This window comes from Xylocopa sonorina, chromosome 6 (assembly GCF_050948175.1).
Source record: "Xylocopa sonorina isolate GNS202 chromosome 6, iyXylSono1_principal, whole genome shotgun sequence".
Classification (NCBI taxonomy): Eukaryota; Metazoa; Arthropoda; class Insecta; order Hymenoptera; family Apidae; genus Xylocopa; species Xylocopa sonorina.
Window position 1 is genome coordinate 11,048,403 of NC_135198.1, and position 26,018 is coordinate 11,074,420.

The 26,018-nt window shown below is 45.4% G+C and overlaps 4 protein-coding genes across 5 annotated transcripts in view; 2 read left to right on the plus strand and 2 right to left on the minus strand.

Annotated features, from left to right (window-relative positions):
- The window catches only part of Su(var)3-3 (lysine-specific histone demethylase Su(var)3-3), a 91,786-nt gene extending 80,862 nt beyond the window's left edge, over positions 1-10,924 (minus strand). Inside the window, exons 1-11 of the mRNA XM_076896109.1 lie at positions 10,800-10,924; positions 9,172-9,307; positions 8,420-8,648; positions 8,184-8,335; positions 7,947-8,108; positions 7,732-7,848; positions 7,481-7,657; positions 7,126-7,386; positions 6,916-7,053; positions 6,779-6,852; positions 6,554-6,702 (exon numbers count right to left, since the gene is read on the minus strand). Coding sequence (XP_076752224.1) covers positions 6,554-6,702; positions 6,779-6,852; positions 6,916-7,053; positions 7,126-7,386; positions 7,481-7,657; positions 7,732-7,848; positions 7,947-8,108; positions 8,184-8,335; positions 8,420-8,648; positions 9,172-9,195 — 1,483 coding nt within the window. The 5' untranslated portion in view covers positions 9,196-9,307; positions 10,800-10,924. The remainder of the gene's footprint in view (positions 1-6,553; positions 6,703-6,778; positions 6,853-6,915; positions 7,054-7,125; positions 7,387-7,480; positions 7,658-7,731; positions 7,849-7,946; positions 8,109-8,183; positions 8,336-8,419; positions 8,649-9,171; positions 9,308-10,799) is intronic.
- LOC143424200 (ATP synthase subunit s, mitochondrial) lies at positions 9,543-10,652 on the plus strand. The gene is made up of 5 exons (XM_076896116.1): positions 9,543-9,729; positions 9,798-9,889; positions 9,966-10,168; positions 10,251-10,413; positions 10,474-10,652. The coding sequence occupies exons 1-5, from the start codon at positions 9,718-9,720 to the stop codon at positions 10,577-10,579; spliced, it is 576 nt and encodes a 191-aa protein (XP_076752231.1). The 5' UTR covers positions 9,543-9,717; the 3' UTR covers positions 10,580-10,652.
- A 193-nt stretch (positions 10,925-11,117) lies between the features above and the next one.
- On the plus strand, positions 11,118-12,030 carry LOC143424208 (uncharacterized). The gene is made up of 3 exons (XM_076896125.1): positions 11,118-11,183; positions 11,262-11,330; positions 11,484-12,030. The coding sequence occupies exons 1-3, from the start codon at positions 11,133-11,135 to the stop codon at positions 12,027-12,029; spliced, it is 666 nt and encodes a 221-aa protein (XP_076752240.1). The 5' UTR covers positions 11,118-11,132; the 3' UTR covers position 12,030.
- Positions 12,031-12,262: 232 nt separating this feature from the next.
- Positions 12,263-26,018, minus strand: part of Sulf1 (Extracellular sulfatase Sulf1) — a 67,137-nt gene continuing 53,381 nt past the window's right edge. For both annotated transcript variants that reach the window (XM_076896118.1, XM_076896117.1), the window contains exons 5-17: positions 20,070-20,220; positions 19,756-19,931; positions 18,252-18,362; positions 17,808-18,100; positions 16,609-16,953; positions 16,332-16,515; positions 16,013-16,253; positions 15,756-15,935; positions 14,735-15,695; positions 14,257-14,667; positions 13,983-14,171; positions 13,824-13,911; positions 12,263-13,726 (exon numbers count right to left, since the gene is read on the minus strand). In XM_076896118.1, coding sequence (XP_076752233.1) covers positions 13,636-13,726; positions 13,824-13,911; positions 13,983-14,171; positions 14,257-14,667; positions 14,735-15,695; positions 15,756-15,935; positions 16,013-16,253; positions 16,332-16,515; positions 16,609-16,953; positions 17,808-18,100; positions 18,252-18,362; positions 19,756-19,931; positions 20,070-20,220 — 3,421 coding nt within the window. In that variant the 3' untranslated portion in view covers positions 12,263-13,635. The remainder of the gene's footprint in view (positions 13,727-13,823; positions 13,912-13,982; positions 14,172-14,256; positions 14,668-14,734; positions 15,696-15,755; positions 15,936-16,012; positions 16,254-16,331; positions 16,516-16,608; positions 16,954-17,807; positions 18,101-18,251; positions 18,363-19,755; positions 19,932-20,069; positions 20,221-26,018) is intronic.

The window sequence follows — 26,018 nt, forward strand, 5'->3', positions numbered from 1 at the left end:
GCGAGCGACCCCACGTGTACGACGATTCTTAACGACCACCCTCATTGAAACCCTTTGCTATAATTACGCTTTAACGACAAAGAAAAGAAAAGCTCTTCTTCCACGTTGATGCGGGGTCTTCGAAGATGACAAAATGGGGAGGACATACTTAAGCTTATACCAACGATACATCCTAGCAGGCTGGACGCGCGAAACAGACATCATCGTGGTGGTTAAGTGAAAAGATAAATATCCCGCGAAAATTCTCCGCGGACGGATGGATACTAGTTTTTAGCCGACGCAAATGCACCGAGGAAAGATGCTGAAACGCCGCGTAATCGTCGTATGGCGTGTGGCCGGGCATTAACATATAATGGTCACCGCCATTCTTCTCACCGTCACGTAGCCGAGGCCCGTTTAATCATTCTCGGTCACCCCGTCACGTAATCCCCCTTTGAAACGATTGTCAGCCAAGATCACCGCGCATTAATTTGAAAAATGTTGCGTCACGGTCACCGAGGGTGAGACGCGCGGGCTTATTAAGACGTCCCGCGCCGCGTGTACCGCTTTGCATTCAGAACTTCCCTTGCGAGTCTCAGGGGTGTTCATTACTTTGACAAAACACCGGATACTCCGTGCGAATATACAGATTCGAAATTAGTTATCGGTTTCTATAGCTTGGAACCCGAGCTTCTTCCCTCAAAGTGTTCTCCGATAAAGTTATCAAATTTATTATTAATTAACGGATATTTTATTAAGGCTTAATGCTTCGTAAAGTAAACGCAGCGCAGCGTTTCGGAAAATTGCACAGGTAAAAGATACGCAGCGTGAAAACGGTTTAACGAGATGCACCGAGCGCACCATCGCGTTCTCCAAGCTTGCGCACCCTCTTTCGCCTGCGTCGATGCTAACTATCGCGCTTGGAATTTATACCATGACTGCTTAACGTCCGGAAACCGACTTCGACCATATACGATATCGTTCAGCCGGCAGTTCGACGTGCCCGTTTCCTAATTTCGCACGCGAGCACCGCCATCGACGGAAGCCCCGACCCTGACACTCGAATTATCCGGATAACTTAAACCGGTCGTTACGCCCCTTCGCCGAGACGCGAGTTCCGCTGGTCAATAAGCGTAACTAAACCAACCACCGACCCTCCGTTCGAACTTCTAATTAAGATCGTGGAAACGAGGCTAATTAAAACGGGGGAAACGAATGGCACGGGCAGAGGAAGACACCGCGCGAGGAGAAGAACCCTTGGCTCGCTCGAACGAGGAAAGAATATTCCACCGTCCTTCCATAGATCACAGGGTCGAAAATGTGTTCTCCGTCTCTCGTGCTTGGGGTGTCGGTGCCCTGATTTAGAACTCCAATCTGTCGAGAGGCTATGGGTTCTACTTAAGAATGTACACGTTCCACGTTGGAAATCGTCCGTTACGAGGAGACGTGTTCGAACCGACAGCGTTCCAAGATCAATCGACACCCTTTCGACTCTCTGTTTAGACGGGCGCAACAACAAGATTTTCCGTTACATCCCCGGTTGCGTTCATCAACGTTCCCCCAGAAACGAGAAAGGGTTACGCGTGTACAGCTGCCATCGATAATCTCGTCCACGAGGTGATCGGACCGAGAGAATGATCGATGAACCGGTCTGACTAATCGAGAACGAAATTCGACACGAAATAACCGACGAACACCGAGATACCGCACTGTGGTACCTTGCTAGAGAGCTCGACGAATCCAGCGAGCAGGTATACGCGACTAGCAGGAGCGCTGTAGCAGCGGGTATAACCGATGACAGATTGACAACCGCCGGTTATACAAACCCCACGGGGAAATAATTCGTCGTCTCGACAACTTCACGACCCCTTAGTTACACACCGCGGCAGTACGTTACCGGTACGTCTATCTGGGACTTAACGCCGCGCGTCAAGGAAATCCAGCCTCGGCCAGCTTGCGTTGGAAATTTAAACGCGTCATTCCTCGCGTGCGTACTCGCGCATAGCTTTGTTATCGCCGCGAATACATCCGAGGACTTCCACGCGTAAATCAGCCGCGTCGACGCGGCTCGGAAGTTGATTAACCCACGTGCCGGGAAAACGAAGATACTCGCTCGTTGCGCGCCACTTAACGCCTCGCGCCTCTCGCCAGACCGAAGGAGACCGTTCAAGTAGAGCGTAACATTCGCGGGCGGGCAGAATCGAGACAATCGATCGGTTATATTCTCCAACGATTTTCCAACGAGCAATAATTAATCGATATTTTCCAACGGTGCACACGGCTGGCGTTGTCGATCGATCCTGAGAACCTCCAGAGACCAGGGTGTATCGTGATCTAATGGCTCATAGGCGACCTAATTACGGTTGGACCGCGAGCCAGCACATTTCACGTCGACGCGTAATGCTCCGACCGAGTCCACTTATCATCCCACAAGGCTACCGTGCGATATCCGATCGGAGCCATTAGTTCGCTCTTCGAACATGGAAATGAGCCCCGCGGAGGTGGGAAAAAAGTGTACGGGAAACACAACGGTCGACGAACTCGAAGGAAGAATCGTCGAGATGGATCGAAGAGGTGATCCCTCCTAACGGAGAAAGCTACGCAGTCGTACCGGATAAAGAAAGAAGGAAGGAGGAAGAAAAGAAAAGGAGGCGAGGACAGGAAGCGCGTAGGGAAGGTATCGGACGCGGTTGGGTCGGGGAGAGGACTTAATCCGGGACGCGTGTCGGCGAACCATTTGTTCGTGGTGGCTGAGGAACGTGGCCGGCGCTAAGAAATCGCCTCGTTGACACTTCACGGGCGATAGGTGACGTTAAGAAGAGAAATCACGGGGATCAGGGCGCGGGGCCACGGTACGCGAGGGACCTCGGATAGACTATATCGACAAGGTACCCTACCGCGTCGTCGACACGACGAGCACTGTAAATGGTAAAGGCAGAAACATCAAGTCGACCAGAAGTAAGAGAGAGAGAGAGAGAGAGAAAGAGAGAAAGAAAGAAGGAGATAGGTAGAGAGCCCAAGTCGTCGCTGGGCTGTGTTGTACGTGTGTACAGGCCCAAGCGCGGTGTGCACAGATAGGCCGAAAGTGGCCATGGGAAAGGTATCGGTGCGTTAAGGCCAAGACTGGATTCCGCGGGGCGAGGCCGGCTCGTTGGCGGGTAGGAGTGTACAAGGTCTTCGATACCTCGTAAATTACCAAGAGGGGTCCCTCTCTGCCATCCAGCTCTCGACTCAACTAATGTTCAAAGCTGTGCCTACGTTTTCGTCCCGCGTCGAGGAAACACACCGAACGCCGTTTCCATTCGTCCCCCGAGCGCTCGGGTCTATTTCACACTTTTTTCTCGACGGTGCTTGTTTCGGCAAATGAGCCACGGATCGGGGGCCCTCGCATCCCCCCCTTAGGTACCCTCGCCGAGTTTATTTCCAAACGGATCGGTAAACATCCCGGGGACCACGAAATCGATCGGAGATCGAAAGCGAAAGCTCATTAAACCGCGCGCCGTTCGGACTCCCCTATATTACCGACGATATTCCGTTTGGTTCGTAAATTTCACGGAGAACCGACCGGAACACGTTATTATGGGAAATACGAAACGCGGGTTGGTCCTTGGCCGCAGGTCGTCGCGACGACCGCCGATCCTTAACTCGATCCTCTGATTTCGATCTACGGGACCGAGGGGAATAACTCGAGCCTAGATACTCCGGATTCTTACCTCGGCCGTAAATATCTACATCGTTTCTAGAGTCGACGTTCAATCGACGATCTATGCGTTTGCGTCTGTGCGTGCGCGCGTGTGTGTGCGCGTTGCAAACGATATTTAACGATCGACGATCCATCTTCGGACGGGTTGCGGAGATTCGAATGAATTTTCACGATTCTAGGTGTTACATACGTACATAGAGGGAAAGCATTCGCGCGTTGACGCGACTGTATACTCGAGGAGTGCATAAAGGAACGGAGAGGAAAAGGGACGACGATGGAGGAAGTTTGTTTGAAAAACATCAGCGAATGCACACGACGCGACGGAGGCGTTCATGAATGAACGCATGAAACGCTGGCCCTGTGACCCTCCCATAAGACTGTCGCGCGTTTCGAGGGGCAAAAGGATCGGCGAGGTGCGCGCGAAGTTAACTTTACGACAGTATAATTTTGGTAGCGACACAGGGACGGCGTGGAATGCGACGATCGAAGTGAACGAACGGTGTAGAAGACTTCGATACGTCGTAAACGGGGCCCATCCCTGGCCCCTTCACGGGCCTCGTATCCACCTCTCCATCTTCGACGACGGTAGGTGTACGTACATACGCGTATATATACATATATATATGTATGTACACGCATAATATCCTGGCTGTGGCTACGTTTTCGTCCTACCAATGCGCCGGAGACTGACAACGAACGACCGAAAACACCGCGACGAGACACGACCGGTCTACGTATCGCGAACAAAAGCTCGATAACTCTCTATTATACGAGCGATCGGTAGAGGAAACAAGGGGATCGTCGCGACGCTGATGACCACGGTCACGGTTGTACATTCCTGAATTTTACTACCAAATCGTTTCCACGGGCAGATCGCGCGACCAGACGAAAAACACAGTGTACCGGCGGGAATGTATTCTCCTCGTGTCCTAATAAAAAACGTCGAGACGCTGGGATCTTTGTTAAATAACTGGTATTCGCGTGGATCGTAGGACGCTAACGAGACGCGACACGGATTCGACTGATACAGGAGGAATAAAAAGCGGACGACGGGCACGGACGGGGATGGTCGGCGACATTAAAAGCGAAAAAGTATCTCGAATGAATATTTCAGCCTAAACGGTTTTTCGGTCAGTGGCTATTAACCCTGCAGCCGGGATTCGTTTGAAACCGAGAAGGAACCGATGGTCCGTAAAACGGAGCCGGTGGTACCGCGAACGGAGTTCAAGACACGGAAAGGAGAACCGATTATATCGGGGGATCCGACGTTGGCTCTCGGAACTTTCGACCAGGGGGATATACTCACGAGAGAGTGCCTATTGTTGTGCTTAATTTACCGTTAAATTGTTTACATCTCATTAATCGCCGAGAAGGAACCTGCGGGCAGACCGTCATGATCATCGATGCACGTCAGTCATGGACTTGTGGGCATCGCTTTAATTTCGAATTGACCACCATGGCCGCGTACCGCCGTGGCCCCCATAAGAACGCAGGGGCGCGCACCATCTCCTCATCGTGCTCGTCTCTTGTTTCATACTATCTCTCTCTCCCTCTTCCCCCCTCTCACAGTCACTCTCTCTCACTCTCTCTCGAGTTCGCTCTTTCCCGCGCTAGATGCAGTCGAGTGCGTGGTCGGGTAGAACGACACGGGTGGAAGCAATATTGGAACTCGAGCCGGACTCGACCGGTTCGTTCGTTCACTGTCAGTCGAATGTGCTTCGCGGTAGCGACACACGCGACCACGTTATTCCGCTGACGGTTACGGTCCACTGATACGCAGCATCCAGCAACGTCCACCAGGGATATCTATTAACGCTCCGTTTACCGTTCGTTTACTGGGGACGATATTTCGCACGAGATCCACGCTAACCGTTCATGCTTGGAGCTTCGCGCGATTTAAACGATGGACAGAGGCTTCCGGGTGAGAATCGTGCCGCTTGAATTACAAGTAACGTCATTACGGCTCTTAGAAGACTCTCCCGAAGACGTGTTCCCGTTGAAACTGCCGCTTGAGACTGTCGCGAGCTCGATCTTGATGAATAGAATAGTACCGTATGAAGGACGCTTGCGAAATTACACTCAACAACTTTTCCTACACTTTTCAGTAGAAAAATTGAATACAGCGATGCCAAGGCAACATCGAAATTATTTCCACAGGGAGGTTCGGCGGTAGTTTAATGTAAATACCTGGGATAAATGATTAGGGAACCGGGCAAGGTAAGACCGTTACTGGGACTTGTTCAGGGTTAGGAACAGAGGGGATCCACTGGACGGTGTAAAATACGAAACCGCTTGATTATCTATAGTCATATTTCTCACCGTTTTCGTTTTTGTTAACGCATTAGTACGCTCGGCGTACAGCGAATACACGCTATGATCATAGTATAATTTCACATAATGAGAACTCTGGTAACCGATCGGTTAAGGGATATAGCGTACTATCTACACGGAATCTCATGCTATCGACTTTCAATAAGGTTGATAAAGTCAACCGCACGGACCACGAGCGCGCGAGACTATCCGACGCCAGTAAAGGAGATGCAACCCGCGAATAATTCACCCGTTATCTATACCATCTACTGGCTGGTTAAGCAATTTCTCGAGAACGTCGATATAATGCCTTGTATACGCGTTACGCCGTTACACACGAGGCATACAACGAACGAATCACGCACGTCTCACGAAATTAGAATGTTTTCGCGTGTTCAACGCGTCTCAATGAGCAACGTGTGTACGGTCGATGGTAATTACCATCGATTTAAACGGCGGTTTAAATAAATTCGAACAGTACCGGTGCGGTGAAAGTAAGCAACGGTTGATTTAATATAGCAAATCGCTACTTTATGCAGCATTAGCGGTTCCAGGACTTACCTGTTAGATGACTGCCGGTGAACTCGAAGTCGTCGTCCTGGTCCCAGTGTTTCAAGCTCAGATTCGACAGCGACGTTGCGTTGGCGAATTCTAAATTCGCGAAGTGCCAATCCAATATTTGACGATCCTTCGAGGAGAGGTACACGTCACTGTCAACAACAAGAACAAATTATAAAGATTTAATCCGCGATAAATAGAACGGAACGTACGATGTGCGAATCTTACCTAGGAGGGGATGCTTCTAACTCTTGTAGCTTTGCTTCGATTTCTTTTTGCTGTTCGGAAAGTTGATCCCACTCCTAATAAAAAATGTCATATAAAGTTTCTAGTCAAAAACATGATCACATTTCGATAAATCATACCTTGCATGCATTGTGGAGGTCACGTAATTTTGAGCGCAATACAAATTCCTGTGTTATATCGCGTGTTTGCAATTTACTTTCGGTCATTTCCTTGTATTGTTTGTTCAATTCGACTAAGCGATCCATGATCGATATCATCTGTAAAAGGGATAGTGTTATTTTCGGAACGTTTCGTATATAAATAATAAAGAAAGAGAAGAGGTTACTCACTCTGTGTTGATTAGTGATGAGTCGACCTTGGAGCGATAAAACGGAACGCAAATGAGCTACTTGACGCTGTTTGACGCCCTGTTCCTGTAGACGTATCACCCATTCCAAGGCCTGACCCAACGAAACCGGTCGCGTATTACCACCTTGTCCTGATCCAGCGCTACCCACGTAATTAAAATCTAACTGATGCGAAAGATACGACGTTGCTTCCAGTAACCGGTTAAACTCTCTCTCTACCATTTCGTCTTTATCTTTCGGCACCTATCCACGATGAAAACATTGAAACTTTGTAAATAATATTTTCTTAAATATTCAGTTATTACAATATTTGGGTTTGAGATATATTTCTATTAACCGTTTGGCCGTCGCTTTCGTACAAAGGACACTTTTGTCGAATTTTATGGAGTTCCATATCAATCTGTTTACTCAGAGTTGTTACAGGATTTCCGCCCAAACCCGTAACTACCATAGCACCGAGATCGGCAATGTACGAAGATTTACGAAATGTCGCAATACGTCCACCAACGCGATCCTATACAATCGGAAATACATGTAAATGTTGTTCATTGTTTAACCGTTCGGATAAACTCGAAACAATGTAATTACCCGTGCTTCAAGTACAATTACTTCTAAACCAAACTGTTGCATTTGCTGAGCAGCAGCTAAACCAGCAATACCTGCACCGATTACGATTACTTTGCCTAACTTTTTAGTAGGTAATGGCTGAAATAAGGGAGATCGAAATATTATATCTTACGTACTAAAAAATAAAAAAAATTAAAAAAACGAATAAACGAGATTAGTATAAAAATACAAATTACCTTAAGACGCTTAAATGCTCCAAAATTTATAAAGCCGTGCCTCTCCAAAAATGCGTGAATTCGTCGTGTCAATACTGTGTCGCTATTATAAGGCGGCTCTATCGCTGGCAAAGCATTTTCAATTATTAACTGTTGCTTAGGATTTTCAAGCCACAGTTGTAACTAAAACAAGACATTCAGGAGTAAGGAATAAAGGAAATATGATAGTTTATAGTTCGTTAAAATTAAGTGCCGTACAAGTCTATTTCTAATATGAAGGAAAACTTTCTGAGTCTGTGCTGGACCACTAGAAACATCCGGGAAGCAAGCTGCTTCAGTAGAGGTTAGCTTATCGAATGGAAGACGACTTTGAAATGCTGCCCCTTCCAATCCATTAAGCAATTCTTTCACTATAATCAATCAATTTAACACAAGTTATCATTTAACTCATTAGAAGAACAAAATTGATATTTATTATAAAGATGTACTCTTACCATGCGGATCTTCGTGATCACTATCTTGATCATCTTCTTCCTTCACTTCAATCTTCGGAGCTGATGATGTAGGAACAGATTGTGGTATACTAGCATCAGTATCTTTTTTCACTTCAGGCACAACCTTCTTCTCAGGTGTAACAAGTCCAGGTTTGGATTTTTCCGATGTATCCGAAGCATTTTCATCTTCCAACTGATTATACTTCTCTTCCATTTCCCTGTACTCCACCTGTACACAATCACATGGGTATGTTCTAAAGTGAATGTCAAACGAATAATATTCAACTGTGAATTATTTTATAAGTGAAACATCACAGAGTATATGGGAATGTACCTTGACGATACAGGTTAAAAGTTTCCATAGTTATTTATGAATTAAAACTTGCATAACATATACTCATTTTCATTTACACATGACACACTCGATTATAATTAGGATTCTAAAAACTTATGATCGTTGACAAGCTAAGATAAACAACAAATAATACATCTAACCTAAATATAACCTATTCTAGTTATCTGCAGCACAGAATCACTTAATATGAACATGTCCTATTCATCTTTCACACAAGAACACGAATTGCTTTGTATCATTGTATTAATAAATACAGAAAGACGTACTCTTAATTCGCATTATATTAAATATTAAAAATATACATGCACTAACCACACATCATAACAAAAACCTTCTTGAAAAATATCTTTGATGACAAGTAATGTTAAGTACAATAAAGAGATACAGTAAAACAAACCTTTGTCCTTTTCCTCCGACTCATGCTGTCCGTATGAAATAGATTCCCTGGCAAACGTAATCACTGCTGTGCGTAATCACACAGGTTTGTTTTGACTCTTCAAACCGGCGGTACATACAATTAGGAAGTCCAGAGACTACAGATAACATAGAACAGCATCGACAAAAATGCAATTAATCACTGACATCTGTATTAAACAATGTCTACTGTATTACGATCAACTTTTTTAATTAATGCAAATAACATCTTAAAATATAATATGATTTATAAAAATTATTCCTTCGATCTGACTAATCATTATTCCACCAATATCAATGCGAAATTACGATTTTATCAATTTCGAAACTGGATATTATCGCCATCTATTGGGGTATTCACAATTCTATAATTGACAGTTTGCATCATGCAGAAATGCATTCAGTTATTGTGCAATTAGAAATTAATTGGACAATTGCATCTTCTATTGTCACTGCAACGTAAATCTGTTATTATAATTTGAAGCCTTTAATAGTATTTGTATAGGATATTTTTTAGAATCAAAAACTGATGGCGATACATGTATGATTACAAAAACTCTGCATTGTTTTGTTTTTAGTAAAATAGTATGATGAATTCTTTAATTTCAGACCTTAAGCAGATCAATAAATTCTGCTGTTTTTCAAAATATAAAAAGTCAAAACAGACCATTGTTTTATTGGCTTACCGTCGTATTCAACAGGTATTACAATACAATGATGCTTTAATTTTATTGTTGAAAATAAGATATATTTAATGCAGAAAGTTTATTGTTCAAGAGTTGATGAAGACCGCTTAAAGGAAATTGGTCCAGATCGTGCATGCGCAGAATGGTTATTAAGGAATGGAGCATCTGTCAGATGGAAAGGATTTTCTGAACAGTTGACTGATTATAATGCAATACCAGGCGGTGGAAATTATTTGATAGAGGCTGTCGAAGCAAATAATGCTGGAATTTGTGATGTGGGCTTTCGACATTTTGGTCAGTATTATAGTTGATTTAATGGTATAAAATACATAAATTAAATTGGATTCTAATTATTAATTATGATTACCAATTTTAGAGGGATGTAAATACATAAAGAAAGTAAAGCTTGAAAATTGTAAATATATTGATAACAATGCTTTGCGTTACTTATCACTTCTTCAAGACTCATTGACTAATCTAGAAATCATAAACTGTAAAAGTGTAGACGACGATGGTTTATTTAAATTGAAAGTACTAAAGTATGTATTTTACATGCAAACAGAATTGAATAAGAGTAGTAAAATCTTGATATGTTTCAGAAATTTGGAAACATTAAAAATTAAAGGACTGCCAGCTGTGGATAATAATATCGTTCAGAAGGAACTTACAGAAGCTTTACCCAGTTGCAAAATTGACATTGAATGAATGCTTTATACTTTAGTGACATAATTATAATAACAGGAGTGCTTGAGGAATGTTTTTTTTAACATATACAGTAATAAAATAAATAAATTGTAGATACCAATCCATGTCGAACTCTTTTAACATAATAACAATTGGTCGCCATCAACACACGCATACGCACATGACAACAAACTTTTTTGCGTACTTATGACGAAATGATATATCTTAAGAGAATTTTTACCTTATCGTATATTTGGCATGTTGTAGCAACTTCATAATTCTTTTCGACGCACTTGTCACAAAATATGACAACGAAAAATAAAAAATTACGACCGCACAGATCAAATCGTACATATTCAATTTATCGGACGTACCGGAAATTGAATTGTGCGCAGAAGTAGCTGAAATTCCCGCCAAAGTTTCGTTTCCGCCATGTTGGTCAGACTGCGTCGTAAAGGACAAAGTGAGTGATTCGAAGTTTGAAATAAGTTTCAAAGTGTAAATGTTCTAAGTTTAACAATTTTAGTGTTAAAAAAAGTGCTGTTCGGCATCGATTTATGCAAATTGTAACATTATGTCACAACAAATGAATGTCATGCATTGCTCTTCGTGCAAAGCGTATCAGGTAAGTGTCAAAATCTACTGTAATGACAGGTTGTTTTTCCAGCATAACATTCTAAATGAATTTCTGTACTGATTAAAGGTTCACATTGTCAAGAAGGCAAAGAAGTGGCGATGTAAAATATGCAATTTCCAGCAGCTGTTCAAAGAGGTTAGTCAATTCTTCTTATAACCAAAAATTTTATCTTCAGTGTATGTTAAAACACATGCACGGTATTAATGATAGTATTTGCTTAAATTGCAAGATACTCTTGTACTTTAGCCATAAATGCATATGTTAGCGATAGATAATTGCAATTTGTAGGTTTACTTTCAAGGCTCGGGAAAAGATTGTCGTATATTTGTTCAAAAATTAAATCTTATGAAAGAGAATGAGGTTCAGGAAAATGTGTCATTTGACACATGCGATAACTTGAATAACGATTGTGTGAATACTTTTCCCGAGGAATTAAAGTCGAATGTGACCAAAAATAAGTGGGCAAAGTATTTAGATACATCGGAGGAGAGTGAATCTAATACTTTCGAAACTTGTAACAATCAGAATGATAGTTTTGAAAAACCGCATGATACAGTGTATCTTGATGATGATAGTACTACATCTGAGTATTCTCAGAGTGAACATATGAATGTGAGTAGTGATCCGTTGTATGAAAATGATCTGGACAAAAAATTTGATTCCGATAATGAGGAGGAATATAACAATGTTGTATCAGAAGTGAAGGATAACAAGTTATGTAGTTATGATACTAGCGAGAACAATGATTTCCATAGCAAAAATATTGTTGAATCTAAATGTTCAAAAAGTATTTTTGACGACGATGAAGATTTTGACATTAATGTTGATTTTTAAGCTTTGCATACTGTGTTTCTTTCATACAATTTTATGATCAATGCTTAAGTTTTTCTATTTTTTAATTTAAAGCTACAAAAAGTTTATATGTATTTCTTTTTTTATAAATTTCATTATTCTTCACACAAAGAGAATTACACACATACACATATATATTTCACATTGTATTATTTAATATTACATTATTTAATTTTTGTTTAAATTTTCTATTTGAGCGAATGGGATATGAGTCAAAATTTGGATAGTATTCATTTATTTGTTTCACATGATTTAAATACATTGCTTCAGTTTCAAAATGCTGCAGATATTCTCAGGAGGCTAACTGAGAATCTAGTACATAACACAGACATATGTTTGTAAAAAAATAAAATGCTAATGGAGACAATTATCTAACTATTGTATAGTGACATACTGTATTTAGTATTTAAACTATACGTATATAATTCACATTGTAAAAGAACAAGTATTGTCTAAAAACCTTTTTATACTTGTCGAAGCAAGTGTAGGTGTATAATATAAGTGAATATTCCACTCTTATTCATACATTTATAGCAGTGTGTGCTTCCATCAGCATTTAATTTTTTTCTTTCTTTATAACAGAGATTGTTAGGCATAGCAATCACCAAAGTTTCCATACTGCTTCTAGTAAGACAGGAAGTGGCGCAGAATAAATAATGCCAATAGATGTTTCATTTTAGTTCCATTAAAACTTGGACAGTCTTAGCATTGCGTACCCTCGAACATCTTAGTAACGATTGGCTAGGATGATTGTAAGATATTTTATGGCAGTGGCAATTTATTCTGCATTTTTATTGTTTATAGACAGTTAAAAAGAAATTAAACGAATGGCAGTTTTTGCATTGAAACTCACATTGGCGTATGCGTGTACGTGTGAACATATCAACGTGTGGAGATCTCCACACGAAAAGATAAAAGACTTTTGGCAGGATGACTTTTCTATTGTGTTCTGTTCTTTCGTTGTGCGTTTCAGCCCGCAATCACGAATTCGAGTTTGAACCACCCTTAAACGCGATAGACGAACCCTCTCAGATCCTTCCCTCCGCTTAGACAATCTATTATTGTCTAAAAAGCTACTGGTTATTTCACTTTGCGATGAAATATCGCGTTACAAGTTCCGGATAATCGAAGTTTTTAAAATTGCTCTAAATCTCGTTAGGCAAGTATCGTTTCATTCGCGTTATTCATTTCTTGTATATGAAGAGACTTAAAGAGACGAGAGTAAATAAATTATTATAAAAAATATCGACTATTAAGTAAAAAAAAAGTAGATCGTTTAGATCGTTTCCGATTGTTACACGCGCGATATATAAAACACGCGATACGTGCCCGATAAATCGAAACAATTTTGCCGTTTTTAGAAGGTATAACATTAAAAATATACATGACGTAGTCGTTCGAACAGTCGCGAGTCTAATCAATGGAATCGGAACGTTCTCAATTAAATATCACGTAACCGTTCTCAATTAAATATCACTAAATAAATTACGTTATATTAAATGCATCGCGAAATTAATATACATCTAAGGCAATGCTGTCACACATCCTTCGACGATTTGTTCGGAAAGAAACGATCGAACCATGATTATCAGTATTGATGTTTATGTCGACGATAATTAATCGCGTCTTGATGATGCCTCCAGCTACTTTGCCAGCTTCTGCTCCGTCTGTTCCAAATACTCCATAACAAAAAAAGAAAACGATAAGTATATACACCCAGACAATGCGCAAATTTATCCTTCTCCGTTGCTGTACCAATAAATGAAGCATACTTACTTTTGCATTTTTTTTCGTCTCTTATTCGACGAACTGCTGAGCTCGCTTTCACGTTTAATTTGTAACGTCGATGGTACGAATATATCCTCTATAACAAGAACCAAATAGATAAGTATTTCTGGTTTTTCTTTTTTTTTTTGCATTATCAGTTGAACATACCAAAAGGATGGGTATATTTCCTCTTCGAAATGAACCTCTGTTGCTGGGGTTGGGGTAGCGCGTCCCTTGCACTTCCCACCGTACAATCCCTCGTCCCTCTGCAACCCTTTAAATGTTCCAATTGATCGTGAAGATAAGAACGTTCCATGGACGTTAAAGATGATACCCTGTTCCACTGTTCGAACGGATCTGAACAGAAAAAAAACGCAACTCCAATAACAGAAACCAATTTCCCTTGGAATGACCATTTTATGACGGCAAATAACGTACTCACCGATTCTCAGATTATAATAAGTGACCAAACCGGTAGTGAACTCGCAGTAAAGGAAATTGTGTGTCGCGTTAATGGTACGAATGCAGGAATACGTGTTATTGTTGGCGTTCATGCAGAAACAAAATGGTCCTGCACTCCACAAAGGAGCAGTGCGCCAGTGGTCGTTGTCGTGCTCGAAGCAGTTCATTTTCTCGGTCAAACATTCCTTCTCGAGCTTGGCCTTTTTCCTCAGCTTCCTCTCCTTCTTCTTCAAACGTTCCTCCTTCAGTCTCCTCCTCTCTTCGCGAGCTATTTCCTTTTCGTCCTTCTTCGGATGGGAATCGGGCTCGCAGTAGCACTTGTGAGGCGGTTCTAGGGGGCTGTTCAGTATCGGTGGTAGACGGCGATTATTATTGGCCATATCCATTACATCTATCGTAAGAAGACACGTTCGATCAGATACATGTTAGAACGGAATACTATCTATGCAATCACCAACCTTGTCTATTTCTCCTCTCCGGAGACTCCAAAATGGTAACGTCGATCCTCGAAAGTCCAAGGTTTCCCGTTGTCCTATTCTTTTGCACTTTGGGGAACCTTCTAGGAGGAGAGACTGTAATCGACGTGGTCATAGGAGTCGTGGCCACGGTCGTAGGTAGGAACGTAGTCCTGGAGCGAGCCTCAGTAGTCGTCCTGGAGAACGTAGGGGTCGTCTTTTGTGGCTTTGTTGATTCACTGAGACTAGATGTCTCTGACCCTGTCGTCGTTATCGTTTGTGCGTCTGTTCCCATTGTAGTTTCTTTGGTAAAGTCATTTGTAGTTCCTATACTACTAGTAGTCTCCTTTTGGATCGTAGTTTCTCTCGTCGTTGTGGTAGGGAGGGTCGTGTACCTAGTTTGGTGATATTGAGAAGTCTGACTCGAGGTCGTGCCTTGCGCAGTCACAGTCGTCTCTGTTGTATCGCTAACGTTCGTTAGTGTCTCATCGTGAACACTGTTCGTGAACAACGTATTGTTCCTTCGATGATGGTACGTCTTCCTACGTTTCTGAGGCTTATCGTCCTCCACCTCCGTCCTGTTGCTTACTGGTTCCTTGATCTTCTGACGACGAGCGGCCTTCTTTGGTTTGGAAGTTGTCGACAACGTGGTCACAGTTGTCTCAGTCGTGGTGATCGCATCAGTAGCGGTACTTTCCGCGAGGGTAACGTTAAACCTAGGTTTCTCCGTGGAATCGGTGGATACAGTGGTATCCTCTGTGGGTTGGTTCTGTTTCACAGTGGAACGAATTGTCGTCACGGTAGGATTAGCAGTGCTAATGTGATCGTGCTTCTTGTGATGTCGATTTACGTGGCTCTTCGAAGCGTGATGATGCAATTTGTGAGGTTCCTCGGGGTTCTTGGTTGCATCCTCCGGTTCTCGCATAACTTGAGGTCGCTTGGTCATCAGGTGGCGGCGAATATCCTGCAAAGAGTACCAGGATACCCTTCGTAATATACGAAACCAATTACCATCGATACTCACCTTTAACGTTTCCAATTGCGTCCTCATTTCTCTGATCTGTTGCTCAATTTCACGCCTTGAAATTCGCCATTCGTTCGGATCTTGGTAGACCGTTTCAGAACAATTCACACCACCTTGCGGTAACACGGAACATTTCGGCGGTAACATTTTTCGCAGCTGCGAGTGACGAGCCTGAGTTGCCTGGGTTGCAAAAATAAAAGCTACATCTTCGTCCTTTCGTGAATGATGCCCATCGGAATTTTTGTAATTAAAGATACCTTCAAGTCATCCAATTCCTCCTCGATACTCTCCATGATCTTGGTCACGTGTTCGACAGTGTCTTTCTTCGCGACGCTCCTTCGTATCCTCCTGTGCCTCATCACCACATCCTGAACGTTCAGTCGACCTTTCACCACTTTATCCAAGCTAGGATCGAAGTCCTGGATCGAGTATTCCGATTCGTTTAAATTATCGAACTCCACTGTCTCATCCTCTGACGTACGGTTATCAAACCTATACCTGAAAGGCGCATTCATCACTATGGAACACCTGCGGCTTATCCAACCTAGCATCGACGGCTTTCTAAAACTTTCGTACCTCGAGATCAAGTTTACGTACTCCCTCTTCACGTCGTCCGCAAGGCTGTTCAGCTCGTCGAAGAAGTCCTCGTCGTCTTCTTCGTCGATGGCTCGCCGATCTCGGTTCCCGTCGTTATAGTCATCGTCCACGTTGCTATCTCGCGCAGCATCTTCTTCAGTCGCATCCGACACGTCTCGTTTGCCTGCAAAAAAAAAAAAATCGCGAACGATGATCGTTCCTCTGCGGCTGGGGATCAAATGAAATTAAGCAGAGATCCTCGACGCTGGAAACGTACCTCGTCTAGCGAAGTATTTGGCCATATCCGTGTACACATCTGCAGGCCGTCTATCCCTGCCAAAGGAGTAGCGATGTCCATCGTAATCGCTTGACTCCAATCTTGTGTAAACTACTCCGTTCGGTGTGAAACAGGCGCATTTCTTGGATATCCTCGGCGGAGGCGCCGCGTATTTGCACTTGTGCCTCCTCCAACGGTGACCATCCCACTCGCAACGCCATTTCTGACCCGGGATACAGTTCGTCAGAGCTTCTGGTCGCAGACACTCGATGGCCAGCCTCGCGTACTTGGTGTAAAAGGTCGAGTGAACGGGATGAACTCTGTTATCCAGGTGCGGATCGGTGTCTGAAAGCAAGGGGATCATCGTTTTACGGTTATCCGTCGCTATTTTCTTTTGGCCCGCGTGTTTCGCTGGGAATATTCACTTCGCGGGTCGTCCCGTTTTTATAGTTACGACTGGAAATCCTGTTACGCGGGAACGAAAGGCGACGAGAGATTTTATGTACGGCACGGCGCGATAAAATGGGATTACAGCGTGATCGTTGCGTAAATCCCGGCTAGCGAAAACCCGGCGAGATTTATGGTCGAATCTCGGGAGATTCGGTCCGTTTTTAACGCGGATAATCCCGGCTGGATGAATAAGAATTCATTTAAGTTAGCCACGATCTTCAATTACGCTCGTCGAATTTCTGAACAAGATTCGAGAAGAAGTTTCTTCCATGTTTCTTTCCTTGTCGCGGGATACAACGGCTGTCGAAACTAATTAAAACTTTACGCTTCGAGGTACAGGAGAGAACGCTGGAACCTATCAAGTTTCGAGGGACATCGATCTTAATCACCAAAGTAATTTGCTCGGTCGAGAACTTGATTAAGTCGATCGAAACGTATGCAGATATTTCCGTTCGATTTTTGCCCTCGGAACTTTTCGCTGGGACTAGCTCGACGAACGATCGACTCCACTCGATCTCGTTGTCAACTCCGTACAAATCTGCGCAATCGAGTAATTTATTCATTGACGGTTTGGATCATAATGGGAGATTGCGGCTCTCCAAGCGAAGAGCAATTTTATTGCCGCGAAAAGGTCAGCGCGAAGTGTTACACCTCCCTGCAGGGGAAACCGCGTCCCAGATAGGGAAAGACGGTGTAAAGTGCAAGAAATATGATTTAATGAGTCGCAATGAAAGGACGCGGGGTCTTACTCGATTCGTCGATGACCGAATCTTCGAAGTCGTCGTCCTCGGATATATCCTGATCGCTACCCGTGTCGTTCTCGAGTAATCGATGCTCCGACTCGTGTTCAGCGTCTGGATCAGCAACGTTCTCCTCTTCCTCCTCCGGTGTCGCGTTCGAATGCTGTTTGATCAACGTTTGATTCTGCTTCCTGGCTTCTCGCGCCTTCGATTCCGCGATCGACTCGGGTGTTTCTCGACGACCGGAAGATTCGATCAGGAACGTATCCGGCCACTTGAACTTCGATCTTCGTCCATGTTTACTGTAACATACGATTCCCTTGGAAAATCGAACTTCGAGGCGAAAATAAGGTCTCATCGTGGACCTTCGCTTAAGGGAAAATCAGTGACGATTATCGCTCGGTAGATAGAATTTGGCGCGTGTACACAACGAGAAATTGGCAATGTACTCACTTCTGAAAAAGTTTCTTGAAAGAACGACCGTCCATCTGCGGTGGCGTCTCGACGCCGGCTATGTCCAGGAACGTCGGCGCCAAGTCGATGTTCAAAACTATGTCGTCTACACTGCAACGTCATATAGATGCTTTATTGTAATCCAATATTGCAGCTCGCCCTTTGGTCTGAATACCAGGGACGAGGAAGGTTGCTGCGGATACTCCGATATTTCGTCCCTCGAATACGCCCTCCCTTTCATCCCGTTTCATCGCGTTATACAGATCTTTGATCTGTTTAAGTAAAGCCGAGAGAGGGAGAGACTGCAGTAATATCTCAACAACTCTTTTTACTGAAACGTTTCTGCGCTCGAGATCGTTTGATGGCAACCGCGATCTACTGATGGCCACTCGAGACCAGTCGTAACGTAGCGCAAGTAAACAGCTGATAAAAAACTGCAATGACGGTCTCGAGAGGTGTTATCTGACGGTTGAAATGTTTGCTCTGTCGAATCAAACAGTTTCATTATCTGGCACTTTTTTTGAACAAATGGCATTATCTGTTACCCTCCGTTGGTCTAAGCAAAGGAGCTTGTAATTTAGCAAGGGGAGCGGTAAATTGCAAGGAAAACATTGCATTTTTCGAGCAAACTACTGGCTCCCTCGACCCGTAAGGCAGACGTGAGGCGCCGTTTATTAAATCCGGAAGGGATTACACGCGGAAGCGGACTCGCGGCATGCTGTGGCATTAATTTAACGAGCAGGGGGTCGGGTTCGCACGGTAGTTTGGCAACTCGAAACGTTGAACAGTCTTGTCAGTTAGCGGACGCTTTTCTCCCCGCTTTCTACCCGCTAAGTTCACGGTGGTTAATTTATCGATCTTCGAGACCGGTGCGTGCGATCGTAATTCCAGAAGACGCCCAGACAACGGCCACTTATACGAGAATATCAGTGCTCTATTCATCGTGGGCGAGATCTCGCCGCGACACGAGGATTTAAAGCGAAGCGAGCAGGATCGTACGTTCGATGTAACGCTTAACCGCATCGTTTTGCCTCGAATGCAACAACACGCAATCGCTTAGCTGGTCCACCGAAATTATCGCCCGACGGTTTGTTGCTCCTTTTACGAGGGCCAATTTACGAGATGATGGGGCCGTTCGAGAGGCCGTACACGTACGCTCTTAATTATCAGCTAGACCCGGATCGAATGTTTCACTTGGAGTAGCTCGATACGAAACAGAATAGAACCGGAAGACGGAGATGCGCAAAAGTCCCGCTGTAAATATTCCTCCTCTACACTGGCGAATCAATTTATCCAAATGTAACCACCAGCCTCTCCATCCAACTGGCGTGATTTACAACTTCACGCCTCCTCGCGTCGGCCAACCGACTCGTGATGGCTCGTTTATTTGTCCTACTTGTAACTACCTACGAAGATACACTTCCCGGCACGTCGGACTCCGAGAAGTGGATCCGCGGGTTGGCCTACGCGGAAACGAAATAATAATAACGTTAATGATGCTTACATGGTGCCCGGTTCGATGCCAGGCCCCCTGATCAGGAACGGTACCCTGACGTCGAATTCGAACGGGAAACTCTTCCCTTTGATCAGGCCAAACTGTCCCAAATGGTAGCCGTGGTCGGACGTGTAGATGATGTACGTGTTGTCCAGCTCGCCGAGATCCTTCAGTTCCTGGTAAATCTGTTAACGGGCGGACGTGTAAAAATAAACGACCGTTCCAGCGAAACGGCGATGGTTCCGCTGACACATTCGTGGCAAAAGGTTCAAATTAATATGTGCCTGCGGAAACGGTGGCTAAACGCGTGAATCACTCCGTACCCTGTCCACTGCATCGTCGACGCTCTGCAACGTTTGGAGCCTCTTAGTCATCAGGAGATCGGTGAACTGTTTATGGATCGGTTGCATCTTTTGCGTCACTTGTAGGATCCACTGCTTGTCGGGGTTCGGCGCGTAGTCGTAAGCCGGCGTGCTGAAACAGAAACGCGAACAATCTTAGCGCGATGGTGTTATATGGCCCCCATCCGGTAGCTAATCGCTGAATTCCTGAATTCGGCCAGAGTTCTCGAGGAATCTCGGCTACTCGATTAAACGGCTCCAAGTTGGCCCTGCAACTAGGATTTATGCGCGCACGCATAGTTCTCTAACAGAATTTGAGTGGACCAGATGAAATTGAATTAGTCTCGAGCATGCAGCGAGTCGTGGGTCCTCGACGCGAGCGAGTAGCTGAAACTACGCCGGACCCTTGGGACACCCTGTCCTCCTCTCTTCCTCTCGCTTCCTCTTTCCACCTACTGACTCTCCACCAATTACGCGAGACACGAAATTATGGGTAATTGGCCCTTCACCTTCATGCGCGTCCTTCAGGAGCGGCCGCCTCGGACGTGCTGGATCTTTGTCTTATTGGTGGACCTCCGTACGGGACGGAGGAACAGGTTTACCGGTACTCTCGTTCGGAATTTCATAGAGGACTGCGTGGATAACGAGAAAATTCGATACATCGTAACTTTACTCTCGTATCGACGCGCTTATTACGAACGGTTGGACGTCCCTCGGCGAGTTGTTAAAAGGAAAAACGTTTAATCGGATCCCACGGCCCCTCCCTCCTAATTCCAAATTAATTCCCGTGAAATGAAATTGAGATTTCACCCAGAGGGGGAGATGTATGTCGATGGTGCATGAAAACGAGCGTTTCGCGTGCGCCCGGCTACCCGGTAAATATAATGCGAGACCCGGAGGAATCTTGCCCCGCTTCCGGCGCGACCGTATTGGATTTTCGCGAAAAACGAACGAGTCGGGAGCGCGATCTTAACGCGATCATTGAAATACCAGCGTACTCCCGTCCATTGAATTAACGTACCCAGCGGAATTCACCGACAGCTACGATTAATTCGAATAGAAGCAACCGCCTTTGGACGAAATCTAAGGAAATCCGAAGGAAACCGCCGAGATCGTTCCTTTCGGACAACGAATCTACAATTTCCCGGTAGACGGAGAGGAGCCGGTGCCTCGAAGCGAGACAGGCGAATCTAACAGCGGCTGAATCCTGAAGAGGAACACGGCTCGCGTTAATTTCGTCGGATAACCTTTTCGACAGCGCGACTGCTGGCTGCGCCGGTTGGGAATGGTAAAAGCAAAGGCGGGCACTTTACGGGAATTTAAAATAAAGCACGCAATCTGACGGTGGCCTCCGAACGAAGAATACCGTCGTCCGTCCTGGAGCAGAACCCCTACCACGGTCTACGCCCCGTGTATATTTCGTCTGGACTCCTTAATTGCGGTCTATTCTGCGTGCACCACGGCTCGCCACGGCCACTTAACTTTCCCGCGAGACACTCGACGATTATATTTGCACCCAGACACGTGCCCCCGCACCACCTTCCCGTCGCGTTTCCATCCAATCCGTGAAAATCCCCGCGTCCCCGTTTGTCTCCACGGGTGCATCCCTCGCGCGCATACCATTCGAAAACCGTGCTGCCGTTGCACGCGATGGAACGCTAATCGACCGTATCCACGGTTAATTATAAGCCGCGTAAACGCGCGAACAATCGACTCTTTCTCGCGTATCTCCGCGACTCCTTGCGATTTTCACCCTTTATCTGGGTGCTTGACGCGTATGGATTCTTGTCGTCTTTCAGTCTTCGAGTCCGAGCTGTCGACCATTAATTTAAGTTCGCTTGGTTAACGCACCGCGAGGTTTAGAGCTGTAACTCGCACGATCGTGAAAGCTGGGTTTCTTTCAAAATGAGATAATAGAGAAAGTGGTCGCGATATCAGCTGTACGTACAGTCATCCAGTAGCCCCCAATGTTTCATGAATCGTCGCTTTCACCGTGCGGACCGCTGAATAGGTGCTACGTATCGTTATTCAGAGACACTACAATGGAGCTCGGATCATCGCTCTGTTGCGAACCTATTCGGTTCATTACGAGGTTTCACTTTCAAAAGCGATATGAATATTCTTTGTTCCTTTCTCGTCCTTGGCGGGACATAACTCTGCAGTAATCCGTCGTTACTCACGATACCAATTACGGTGAATTTAAATATTTCCCTCGGACATCTCGTAAAGTGTTCCTTCATTTCTCTCGCGAAGGATCAATGGCGACAGGCAATATTGCAGAGACATTCCCGTCCCTCGAAGGTGGATGAACGCAAGGATATCGGGAGTATCGATGGTAATCGATGCTTGAACGACTCCTAGTACCTGTCGTGCATCCCTGAGTGCAGCGTGAGTCGGAAACGAGGCCACGCGAAGCAGAGAGAAATAATTGTTCGCTGGTAATATCGTTCGTCGACAACTTTGAAGAAAAAAAAAAAGGAGGAATTCTATACGAGTAACGTAGCACGCGTGGAATCACAACGGATCGATTGTCGAGGCGTTGCGGAGTGCACGCGCCTTGAATTGACTCGTACAAATAACCCAACCGCGCTCGATCTACCAGCCATCGTTTCGATCGACATATTTCACGCTGGTGAACTATTAACGATCCAAGACGCCATCCTATCGGAGCCATCTGTCTCTGTCCGTTCGATTCTTCCGTTTTCTCCTTTGTACGTTGCGTCTCCGTGGAACTCGACGCAGTCGAGCGACTCGTTGCAACAACCTCTTCTCTCTTTCTCTCTCTTTTTCCCTCTCTCTCTCCCTCACTCTTTCTTCGATCGCGATTGAATCGATACGCGTACGTCGTGTCGTACCGTGTTTACCCACGCCTCGTTAATCAATTCCACCACCGTTGGCTCTTGCAATCGCGACGTCTACACGGGTATGCGAATGGTCGATAGATCACGATCTAGAGTTGTCTGAAAAAAAACAATACGCGCGGCGAAAGAAATGATAGCTCCTCTCTCGGATCTCTCGTAATCCAGATCTTATTTTACACTGTACAATTTCTACCTCCTTACCCCCTAGAAACGGAGGCACGATCGTCCTCGGGGGGTAATCGCCGCATAAATTTCACCCGCTAATTACCGGGACGATAAATCCCGATTATCTGATCGGCGGCGATATTAACGGGGCCCTAGCCGCGTTTCGTTGGAATTAAAACAGCGCCCGCGGCGAAACACGGTCCTCTACGTATCGCGATACAGCCACCACTTAATACACGCTAAATCTCTGATAAATTCCGCTCCCGCGCCATTGCCCTCGGATTAGTCACGGTGAAAGGGTGCTGTCAAAATATAAACGAGCCCGTAACCGCGTGATAACGCTTCGCTCTCGATGTGTACGTACACGGACCAAGAGAGCAGTAAAAAAAAAACGACGCGCGAGGTCCATTCACGGACGAGCATAGCGACCGGCTTAAAGGTGGATTGCGAGCGTATTAATCGCTGGTGAACGTCACGGACCGCGTGGAAACGAAGACAAACCACCAGTTGATTCGTTCGCGGGTCCTCCCGCTGACGAAGCTTATCGTTCGACCTCTCGAGTTCTTTCTCTCGGCCCTCGATTGGTCACCGAGGTGACTGGACTCGAGTACCGGTCCTGTTAAGCTCCTTTCGACCCGGGAACTCGAAATTAGAACGCGTTTCCTTTCGATAAAGGGCCTCGAGCCCGCGTCTAAGGTGCTTTGCTCTTGTTAGCTTTGGATTTCGATCGCATTCGTTAGGCGCGACTCCATCGAAAAGTGCACGCGTCATGCCAGGCACCGTTGCGTTTATCTTTACCTGATTGTCACGACGGAACTTGGGAAGATTGATTCGCTTGGAACGAATAGATATTACGAACGATTAGAACTGCTTTCTCTCCGGGTCATCGACGTTCTCTCTCTTTGTTAATGGACTCGCGTGTCGTTCGATGGTTGCACGATTTTAATAAGAAAAATCACTTCTAACACGCGTTAAATCCCAGCCAGATTCTTCTCCCGATACGCTCGTTACGTTTCAATTCTGTCGATTCTACCCCGCGATTTAATCAAGTCCTCCAGAGACCCAATTTCCACGGGCTCTGCTCGACGGTGACGCGATAGAGGAGATGCCTTGTCCCTCGTCGAGTAAATTGCATTCTCCGCCTTTTTCTCCGTGAACCAGTAAAAACCGGCGGTGCTCTCGATTTCGATCGCGGCCCGATCGATGCAGACTTTGTGTGCCCCAGTAAACCGACCGCTTATCAGATGTTGCATAAAATAGATAAGAATCCCGCGGAGCTCGTAAAACTGAATTACGAGCGATCGGTTCGCGGAACACGCCGGTGATTGTACATTCCTACACCTGCCACCACAATGGTGGCACGCGTGCCGGTCAACGTGTGTTATTAACGAGCTTTACGCTACCTACCACCGTACGTGCTACATTTTTTTGCGCTGTTAAAAAACCGCGAGCGAATAAAATTTCGGTTACGCAACGGTTCCCCTTGCAACGACTCGAAACGAGAGAAAAATGTTCTTCTTTAACAGCGCGAAAGTATCGACCGGCCGATACGAGTAACGTTGCGGAATTCCTGCTACGCCTCGTGGCGTGGAACAAAACGAAGAGGAAGATCGAACGTACAATTTGGGCCACGGTTTAAAACATCGCGTCCGGTCGCTCGGAGCGAGCGGAAAAGAGAGCACCCCCGCTGGATCGGGAAATCACCCGGGGTGGTAAAACCGATTTCGTGCTGGTTGTCGCTCGAACGCTTTTCGACGGATGAAACGAACGGCGGTGAAAAGGGAAGAAGGATGGCGGAGAAATATTAATTCGCCGAAGTGAAACGTGCTCGGTCAACGGCTGCTTAAGGGCGACCATCGAGTTAAAAGCGTCGTGAAAGCACGTAATTGCGCGTGCTGCGGCGCACGCATTAATTTAATTCCCTCTTTTCCCTCCCTCACTCCCGATTGGCTTTTGAACGCCGCGACAAGAGAATGGCGTGATGCACGAGCGTGGAATTAAAACCCTTGTTATGGAATTAAACGACCAGCTTCGGCCTCTACCCCCTCTGCGACATCTTCGAACGGCTCCGATGTCCGGCTGCATTATGGATCGCGTTCAATTATAATTCACTAGCTTTACGGTCGCGTCGAATGGGATAGATTTAACTCCGTTACAATATTCCGCGGGACATGTGCAACGCGGAAGAGGGAACGACGTGAAACGACGATCGATTGCGACGATGGAACTCGTCCGGCGACACGAGTCCGCGAGACTTAATTTAAACCCAGGCAAATTGTCCACGTGCACGAATGCATACGCCTCGTTCCGATCAACCGTATTTAACCCTGTAAACGATCGTCACAAACGTCCGTTCTTTTGGGCGCTCTAATTGCTCCAACAGGCGAGCAACGAGACTGGAGTGGTATCGGCTATTCCTGCTCTCGCGTATTGCGTATGGGACTCCGACAGTGAATCGTTCCCTGGCAGCATTGTTGCTCTTTTTACCCCCTGGGGGGGTAGAAAAGATATCTAAACGGCACGAGACAACCGCATCGGGCTAGGTAACGAGCTGCGCGCATAAAACGAGGCAAAAACCGGACAGCTTGAGCCACTGCGGAGACAAAAGTTTACGAGCTCGGTATTTTCTTCGCTGGCCTTAATAACATCGATCGAGATACACTTGTACCCGCGACAGGAACAATTGGATAAGGTAAAAAATGGGAGAGCGATGAATAAGAAACGGTATCCACTCGAGAAGTTTACCAGCGCTGTTGGTACGCTGCAGAAGAGTCGAGCAAAACTGGAGGAAGATCCCTTTCGGAATCGATTCCGACGGGAACACTCCGATCTGACAAAAATACTGCGTACAATGAGGCAATCTGTAGTCCCCCGTTCACAAAAGGTCCCTCGCGAAAACGTCACG